This window comes from Vitis vinifera, chromosome 17, assembly GCF_030704535.1.
Source record: "Vitis vinifera cultivar Pinot Noir 40024 chromosome 17, ASM3070453v1".
NCBI lineage: Eukaryota > Viridiplantae > Streptophyta > Magnoliopsida > Vitales > Vitaceae > Vitis > Vitis vinifera.
In genome coordinates, this window is record NC_081821.1 from 13,800,001 (window position 1) to 13,809,917 (window position 9,917).

General features: G+C 33.2%; 3 protein-coding genes across 3 annotated transcripts in view; all 3 read left to right on the forward strand.

Annotated features, from left to right (window-relative positions):
* LOC132252540 (pentatricopeptide repeat-containing protein At5g66520-like) overlaps window positions 1–535 on the forward strand; it is a 1,176-nt gene extending 641 nt beyond the window's left edge. The window contains exon 1 of the mRNA XM_059733974.1: window positions 1–535. This exon is cut by the window's left edge and continues 641 nt beyond it. Within this exon, the coding sequence (XP_059589957.1) occupies window positions 1–535 (535 nt within the window).
* Window positions 536–578: 43 nt separating this feature from the next.
* LOC104878172 (pentatricopeptide repeat-containing protein DWY1, chloroplastic-like) lies at window positions 579–884 on the forward strand. The gene has a single exon (XM_010648040.1). The coding sequence runs from the start codon at window positions 579–581 to the stop codon at window positions 882–884; it is 306 nt and encodes a 101-aa protein (XP_010646342.1).
* A 1,325-nt stretch (window positions 885–2,209) lies between these two features.
* On the forward strand, window positions 2,210–3,255 carry LOC132252774 (MADS-box transcription factor PHERES 1-like). Its single transcript, XM_059733975.1, has one exon. The coding sequence runs from the start codon at window positions 2,266–2,268 to the stop codon at window positions 3,253–3,255; it is 990 nt and encodes a 329-aa protein (XP_059589958.1). The 5' UTR covers window positions 2,210–2,265.
* The last annotated feature ends 6,662 nt before the right edge of the window (window positions 3,256–9,917 follow it).

The window sequence follows — 9,917 nt, forward strand, 5'->3', positions numbered from 1 at the left end:
TGGGCACGATGAGAAAGCTCTGCAATTGTTTGATGCCATGAAAAGATCAAAGATAATCCCCAATTGTGTCACTTTCACTAGTGTTTTATCTGCATACAGCCACTCTGGATTGGTTGAAAAGGGTCATCAAATTTTCGAGACCATGTGGACTGAATACAAAATTACTCCCCAAATAAAGCATTATGGTTGCATGGTTGATCTATTTTGTCGAGCAGGGATGGTGGGTCATGCCCACAAATTCATCCAAACAATGCCCATTGAGCCTAACGTTGTTCTTTGGCGAACACTGCTTGGTGCCTGCAAGACACATGGATATAAAGGCCTTGGAGAGCACATAAGTAGAAAAATCCTCAAGCTAGATCCAAGCAGCCCTGAGAATTATGTGTTTGTGTCCAATGTGTATGCTTCTCTAGGCAGATGGTCAAGCGTTTGCCAAGTTAGGAGCCTAATGAAAGAGAAGGCACCCAAAAAACAACATGGGTGGAGCTCCATAGAGATAAATTTCATGGTCCACAAGTTCATCATGGGAGAATGAATCACACCCAAAAAGGGAAAAGATTTATGGGATGCTACACCAAATGGCTAGAAAGTTGAAACAAGTGGGCCATGTAGCTTCTACAGTTGATGTGCTCCATGACATAGATGAAGAGGAAAAAGAGTATGCATTAGGCCTTCATAGTGAGAGGTTGGCTATTGCTTATGGCCTGCTACACACCCCCAATGGCTCACCCATTAGAATTGTGAAGAACCTTAGAGCTTGTAGAGACTGCCATGAGGTCATAAAGCTCATATCTGAGGTTTACAATAGAGAAATAATACTAAGAGATAGAGTTTGTTTCCACCATTTCAGAGAAAGGGGGTGTTCTTGCAATGACTATTGGTAATTGCGTGATCTACCAAATTGTAGCTTTATAATAAGATGGCTTTTCCTGATCAAATCCAATTCAATTATTTTATTTGTTTGTTTTTCCATGTGTTTATAAATATTCCCTCCCCCTCTTTTGGAATGAAATATAATTAAGGTAGATTTCATGCCTACTTTTTTTAGAATCAGGGGATTCCATAAAGTTATGTTTGATTCTCGGAAAGCATGAAAGAAAATAAAAGGAAAATAAAATAGAGAAGAAGAATAGAATGAAAGAAATAAAAAATGGAAAAATAAAAAATATATTTAAAATCAATAAATTAGTATTATACAGTACTTTAAATTTTTTAAATTTATTTAACTTTTTTATATCAAGATTAACTAATTTAAAAATATATAAATCTCTTAATAATTTTACTTATACTTGAGTTTCTTTTCATAGTAAAACTAAAAGTAATCTTGAATTTGCAAACAAAGAACGTAGAGGTCCAAATTTGCATAATCCAGGGCTTTGAACTCACCTTATGAGAATTTTGGATTCAGTTAAGAACAACACGCAGCAAAGCCATGGAGGATTTGTATTGAAGGGCAGTCATCAAATGTGATCAATTATGGGAATAGACGGGGCTCTAGAATTTTGTTTGTGAAGTGATCGTGGTGCCATTGGCCTCCGGGTTTTGGGATGTCACATGAAACTCATTAGATACTTCCAAACTCAAACTATCCAAAAGTAGACACACGAAGAAGAACAAGAAGAAGTTGCGTCTAGGGTTTCCATGGTCCATTCCGCCTAGGATCAAGCCACGCACAGAACTTGATCAATCGACCTACGGGCGCCAAACGGTGAAACCGAAACGACGCGTTTCAAAGAGGCTCCCAACAACGCCGTTGGTAGAAATCCCATGCGGTTGGGACTTTCTCCGTTTATCCTTCACCAAAGCCACAGGCACGTCTCATGGCAGGCATAGATGAATAATAGAAGAGGAAGCCTGTTAGGAATAGCAAGATCCTTCCCATCTGAGCGGTGCCAGAGAAGATGAAAGCTGCGTCCGTTTTGATCTCAATCGCTCCAATGCTATACTTTTCCCAACGTTTTTAGCAACGTCAAAAAAATATTAGAATCTTAAATTCCTAATCATTATTAGTAATTGATCATTCACTTTTTATTTTTATTTTTATGGGTATTTTATATTTGGTTTCTAAATCTGGTTTCCATAGCTTAGGTTTTCTATAAATAGCACAGGTGACCCATTGACATTAGAGGAGAAGCGCTGTTCTTGATCGATCTCACCCCTTTTTCTTCTGTTGCTCCACATACCCAGTGATTGAATTTTGATCAATCTTTCTTCTTCTTCTTCTTCTTCTTCTTCTTCTTCTTCTTCTTCTTCTTCGTCTTCAGAATGGGTCGTGGCAAGTTAAAAATGGAGTTGATCGCTAATGAGAAACTTCGGTGCAGAACTTTCCGAAATAGGCAAAAGGGCTTGAAGAAAAAGCTCCAGGAGTTGTCAACTCTATGTGATGTTGAAGCGTGTATGATCATGTATTGTGATCAGAATGGCAATGGCTCCTATTCTTCTCAGCCTGATGTTTGGCCTGAAAATCACTATGAAGTTCAACATATAGTGAACAAGTACATGAAGGAAGACCATGGAAAGAGGACGGTGGATTTATCTGACATTCTTGAAAGCAGAAAGAGGAAGGCCGAAGTTGAGCTGCAAAAGCTGCAGGAAAAAAATGGCGAAACCAAAGGGCAGACTTCTGAGACTGGATTGGAACTGGATGGGCTTTCCTATGAAAATCTGATGGAAATAAATGATCAATTGGACAGGAAACTTGAACATGTGATAAGTCTGATTGATTTGAAGAAGGGAGAAGCGGGCTTGATGAGTAAGACTCCTGTGAACTCCCCTCATATCCCGGGTTTGCCTACAGCTGAGCATGCCTTTCAAGGCATTGAAATGTTCTTATATGATTTGGATTTTCCCGATACAAGTGGTGGAGTGGTTGAATCTGATTTGAACCCGATGATGATGATGAATATGGAGAATAACGGATATCCAGAATTTGGAAGTGGGAAGGCATCCAGCAGTGAGCTCCTGCACCACAGTACTCAATTTCAGGTCCCAATTCATTATGATCCAGCTCATGGGATGTTCACGAATAACCCTGATCCTTCAACTTCATATCAGAAGATGGGGACTGATCTTACCATGCAAGAGATGTCGGTATCCAAGAATACGATGATGTTTAACACCCATCCCACAAATTCCATGCCGCAGATGGGGTTGTCTGAGAATATGATGTTCGACATGGATCATAGCATCTCTATGCAGCAAATATCGGCATATAGGCAGTACCTCTTGGACGGTTATTTGTTCTTTCATTCTTGATTTTGACTCATCATTTTGATGCATGTAATTTGCTTTTAGATTTGTGTGACATGTCTATCTTTGTAAGAGAGTACATCCGACATCCCAACCATAGAGTTTTGTATTCTAAGACTTCAATAAATATGGTTACGTTAATGTTTTACGAAAACCTTGAAATTGTTTCTTTTAAGGTTATTTCTACTTGAAGCTTACATTACATTACACATTGTATGCAAACTATTTCCTTTCTATATTTTGTTTGAGAATTGAATTCTTCGACATCCTATATATTTCATGTTTTCTATTTTTAAAATAAAAAAGTAGTCGTAAATATAAGGTGCAAGAAATTTTTTAAAGATTTACACTAAAATTAATGATTTTAAAAACAATTTTTAAAAAAAAAAAAAGAGATACAAAAAAAATTTATTATCTCACATTCTAAAAAATTTTTAAATGATTTTTCAAAGATATAAAGTAAATTCATACTTTTTATATAATATAACGAGAAGATTCTTATTTAGATGGTATGAATTGAAAATATTTAAATATTTAGATAATGTCAACTAAAAAAAGGATAAGATAAATTAAGAAGGCAACAATTTTTATTAAAGGGTTTTTTTTATTGAATAAATTAATAAGAATTAAGTTGGAAAATTAAATTTTAACTCTATTTGTTTTATTTTTTTTACAATATATTTCCCATTTTTTATTAAGAAATTTTGTGAATATAATTTAACTTTTACTTTTATTGACATAAAAAAATAACATGATCTAAATTATTTATTTATTGAATAAATTAATATGAAAACTCACATTATTATCACATAAAAAATAGAGAAACATTATCTAAATCTATTTTTTTTACTGAATAAATTAATCAAAATAAGTGGATTAAAATGACAAATAGAAAAGAAAAGTCAATTAAATGATGTAAGGATACAAGTGGGTCGGTGGATATCAATGAGATGACAAATTCAAATTAAAAAAATAAAGTTTACAAAAACAAATATGTAAATACATGATATGAAATCTTATTATTTTTAATTAAATTATGATTTTTTAAAAGAGAAATATTATTTGAATCAGAGTTTTTAGGTTGTTTTATATATTTGCATTTTTAGAAATGTAAAAATAAAAAAAAAATAAAAAAAATCATCTATCTTTTTCATCCAAAATTTTCATTAATAATATAAAAACTTTTATGCTAAAGTTATTTTAAATAAATTATGATACTTTTTTTTATAAAAAAAAAATTATTTAAATAATGTGTTTGTTAAAAATAAAAAAATAAAAAAATTATCCAAATTAATTCAATAAAATAATAATAGGATGTATGCGTACATAAGAGTGATGAACATGACATTTCAGGAAAAAAAAAAAAAAAAGTCTTACACTTTGCTCTAGATAAATTATAGGACTACCCAATTTTTAGCCTATCGTGGTCTGCAGAATCTTTGATGGATTCATTGTAGTAGTACTTCTCTCCTTCTTTTTGCCATATAAGCAGGTTCAGGATTTTCCTCCCCAATTATAGCAAATATTTCATCAACCCTATAAAGGAAAACAGGGATCAGAACCTGAGTAACCATTCATGCTCAACCAATCAAAATGGTGAGAATTTCAAATTATAATGACAATTTTTGAAAACAGATATTGGTATCTAACTTCAAGTCTCTCACTTATGTTTTCATACTTGAGGAATTGAATTTTTATAAGCACAAAAACCTAGTTAGAACACAATAGAATGTTTAATAAAATTGGAGCTTTCTTAAACTTATTATAAATTAACCTCAATTGAAAACAGATATTGGTATCTAACTTCAAGTCTCTCACTATACCACATTCTTACCTTAGCTTCAAATTTTGTGTCTTCAACTCAAACATGTTGGTATAGTGGTAGTAAAGTAGTCTTGGACAAGTATCAATTCTCATAGGGCTAATCTAAATGGCATAATTGAATCACATGCATATACACATCTAACTCAAAAGCAAATGCATACTTTCAAACAATTAATTATATGCATTATACAATGGTGGAATGTTTTATACCTGTAAGATCTCATGATTAGAACGTATAACAGGCGAATGAGATTCAAAACCCAACAATTTTTTTTTGAATGCAACCCAAATCATGAAGTTCCCCTGGATACAGCTCATCTGTCCAACAATATCGATCGTCTTGTGGAGGATGGAGAGTAACTCCACTACAAGCAACCGCTGCTTAGAGCATACAATACCAATAAGAATAGAGTTACAAGCAAAGACAAGTGATCTACCTTACATGTCCAAATAAAATAGAAATATGGAGTAGCAAAACAAAACCAAAATTCACCTTCAAGTATGAACATCTGAACAAGTTCCTCCGCTAATTTCTCTGAGATTGTTCAAAGATCACAAATGTCATGATTAAATGTGTTGGAGAATTGAAAAAAAAGAGAGCCAAATGAAAACTCGAGAATCATACTACATGAGTTTGGTAAGATATATTGACATGCCAACACATCATGGTTTGAAGTTCCAACCTGTTTTCATAGAACAAATGCAATTTTCCCTTCTTGAGGCAATAGAAATGAAGTCTAAATGTAACTTCTAATTTTTTACACCCTCCCTCCCTCCCTCCCTCTCTCTAATTTAATTTTAAACTCTCCCAAACTTCAACAAGCTCACAGTAACTATTCAAAACTGCATGCTTGGAACTCAATAAAATCACCACTTTATTAGCTTAACAATGTCTTTTTTTTTTTAAAAGGCAAAAAAGAGTATGCATATTAATGACATATTAGCTTAACAATGATGTGTATGCTTTTTCAAAGTACAATAACATTTGGGTAATCACTTACATTTTTTAATAAAAGAATACTTGCTAAGATACAATGTTAGAGACATGTGCTAAAAATACAAATGACCAACCTACTTCTGATTAAATATATAGCTTAAATTTTTTTAAAGTGAACATACATTTATTTTATGATATTTCGTGAAGTTAATAGACCTAGTAAATTGAGGATCTCTGTACTACAATAGAGACATTCACTTCAATTCGGGTGGTGTTTGTTTTTTAAACTTTTTGCTAAAAGTAATTTGTTTTTAAAATTTAGGTTGTTTGTTTTTCTACTTTTTCATAACTTATTATAAATTTTTTACTAAATAAAAAAACCAAATATGTAACTGTTCTTAAATAGAAAAAATAACATATTGATTTTTTTTACTTTTTAATAATTAATAAAAATAAAATAGTACAAAAACAAACAATCTAATATTTAATACTATTAAGCATTAAGGTTCTATTTAGAATTAAATAAAAAAACAAACACCACCTTAATCTCATCACTCTCCCGTCACTATCACCGTTCTCATTAAATCAATGAACCTTTGGTCAATTGCAATCAGAAAATAAATAAATAAATGGCTTTTTGAGGCCACTTTTTTACTTCCTTAATTTAAGCTTTTAACTTGTTACAATTGATGACTCACATCCCAAAAAAAAAAACTAAATGCAGTATAAAATCTTTGCAGACAGCAATTTACCGAAAGAAGAGATTGGCCAAATTAAAGAGAAAGGTTGGAGTCCCTCCACCATCACCAAGGTCACTTGTATCCTCAGATAAGCTAGAAAATTGCACAAGTGGACTGCTGCTAGTCCCTTTAAGGAAACATTTCATGGATCTACTGGTATTGACCATGTGAGTCACGACAGCCACCCGTAGATGAATTATTAAGGTCTAACATGATAAAAATACTTTGCTTATTCAACAAATAAAATATTTAACTCGTCATTGGCTTTGCATCATTCCATAATGAAGAACAATCGTTACCAATGAATCTACAGGCTTTGCTCCACTCTTTGGAGCTTCTGGAGTCCAAGATGATCACTTGACATGTTGACATAACCTAGAAAAATGTCAGTATTTCTTATCATTCTTACTGTTCTTTTTTGGGTAAAAATTAATAAAACAGGTCTTTTCTATTCAATTTTTAATACTGTGTGTTCTCTATCCATGCAATGACAGAACACAACCATATTATCCATTTCAACATTGATCAAGTTTGTCAATTTTCAGGCAAATTTCAAACATTAGGATTCAATAGTGACTAAGGCCAAAAAACAAAAAAAAACAAAATTAATTCTGTGGAAAAATCATTAACTTTACTTCAAGAATATTTCCCATTCTTACTGATTTTTCCTTAATTCTTATTCGGGTTAGTTCCAGCATGATCTACTCTTAAATCCCTTCTACTATTTCCATTCTTATTCACCTTAACATACTGATATGAGCTTTGACTAGTAATTAACCTCATACGGCATAAGTTCCCATATTGGTATATTGTACAATTTCCCTATTGAGCGAGAGTTGTATGCATAGTTGTGAAAGGCTCCGGGTGGTGCGACGCCACCCTCCAGCGCCTCGCCTAAAGGCAGGTGACGCCTCTTCATGAAGGCGCCGCTTAGGCGCGACGCAGTCCTCAGGTACGCCTCGATCCCCTACCTTCTTCTTCTTCTTCTCATTCTCTTCTTCTTCGGTGTCGGGTTGCAGAGGGCAAAGAAGCCCTAATTTTTTTATTTTTTTTTGGGACCAAAACGACGTCGTTTGGTCCCTATTCTTTTAAAAGAACACAGTCCAAAACAACGTCGTTTTGGCCCTTTTTTATTTTAAAAGGAACAAGCCAAAATGACGTCGTTTTGGAGCATGTTCCTTTAAAAAAAAAAAAAAAAAGAGGCCAAAATTCCACAGTTTTGGCCATGTTTTCCCTTCCAGCCCCCTTTTCTAGTTGTTTTCAACACAACATCACTCCCAAATCTTACCCTAGCCTCAGTCGTGCAGTGGAGAAGTGAAGAAGACAAAGAAGAAGAGGAAAAATAAAGGAAAAATATGAGAAAAATAAGGGAAAATAGTCACATACATTTCCGGGACCTCGGTATTTTTCTCTTTTTTTTTTCACTTTTCTACATTTTTTTCCATTCTTGTCTCATAACTCTCATTGGCATTTAAAAAAAATATATATAAATATTGTATTTTAACATGAAAATTTTACTAAATAAAAATAAACAAACAAAAAACACTCATGCGCATATTTTTTGTTAATGTGATATGCATATTTTTTTTTCAATTTTTTTCTTAATTTAATTATAATTATTTTATTGTAGTATAGATAATTTGTTTGCAATATGGATAATGTGAATGAAACTCAAGTGGACTCTAGTGCAAGTGGAAGAAGAGATCCCAGATGGAAGTATGCTTGTTTGGTTAATGAAAAAAATTTGAACATCATCATATGCATTTTTGTAATAAAGGAACCAAATGAGATATATATACACACAAACAACATCTTGTTGGTGGATATAGAAATGCTAAAAAGTGTAGAAAATGTTCGGAACATGTTAAAGAAGAAATGGAAGAGTATATGAGTTCCAAGAAAAGTCAAAAAGAGCAAATGAATATGGGGAGCGAAGATGTTAATGAAGATTTGTTTGGTTTGGAAGATGAAGATTTTGGTGAGGAGATTAATATTAGAATGAATGTCACCAACATTTCTAGTGGAGGTAGTAACCGAGGAGGAAGTAGTGGTAGGATGTTTTCTTCAAAAAATCCAAGACAAAAAGGCCCTATGGATCATTTTTTCACTCCTAATGCAAAGATGGTTGTTCAAAATCGAAGGAGTGGAAGATGAATCAAACTACCATCAATGATACCTACAAAAATGAAGCAAGAGAAAGAACTTGTATGCTTATCACACGGTGGATGTATGAAGCTGCTATTCCATTTAATGTAGTCACATATCCCAGTTTCCAACCAATAATTGAGGCTATTGGCCAATATGGTGTGCGTATGAAGGGACCAATTCTTCATGAGGTAAGAGTTACTAACCTTAAGAAAGAATTGGCTCTCATAAAAGATTTGATGAAAGATCATATGGTGGAATGGAAAAAAAATGGATGTTCAATTATGTCGGATGGATGGACCGATAGGAAAGAGAACTTTGGTGAACTTTTTGGTTAATTGTTCAAAGGGAACCATGTTCATGGAATCTATTGATGCTTCTTCAATGATTAAGACAGGAGAAAAGATGTTTGAGTTACTTGACAAATGGGTAGAGTAAGTTGGTGAGGAGAATGTAATTCAAGTTATAACAGATAATCACTCAAGTTATGTGAAGGCAGGTAATAAATATTATTTCTTGAATTTTTATTTACTTTTAAAATTTTGAATTATTTATTATCTACAATGTCACATAGGGAGGTTGTTAGAATCAAAACGTCTGCATTTGTATTGGACACCATGTGTTGCACATTGCCTTAACTTGATGTTGGAAGATATTGGAAAGTTACCAAACATCAAGAGGACATTGGAGAGGGCTATATCACTAAATGGGTATATTTATAATCGCTCAGGGCTACTCAACATGATGAGGTTGTTTACTGGACAAAGGGAATTGCTTAGGCTTGCTAAGACTCGGTTTTCAACTGCTTTCATCACATTATCACGATTGCATGAACAAAAAAACAACTTGAGGAAGATGTTTACAAGTTCAGATTGGTCAAATAGTAAATGGGCAAAAGAGTAAAAGGGGAAAACTATAGCCAACATAGTTCTAATACCTTCATTTTGGAACACTATTATGTTTTGCTTAAAGGTTTCAGGTCCCTTAATTCATGTGCTTCGTATGGTTGATGGTGAAAAAAA

Bases quoted from the DNA above. Each gene is read 5' to 3' on its own strand.
- LOC104878172 (XM_010648040.1), top strand. From the start codon at position 579: ATGGCTAGAAAGTTGAAACAAGTGGGCCATGTAGCTTCTACAGTTGAT.
- LOC132252774 (XM_059733975.1), top strand. From the start codon at position 2,266: ATGGGTCGTGGCAAGTTAAAAATGGAGTTGATCGCTAATGAGAAACTT.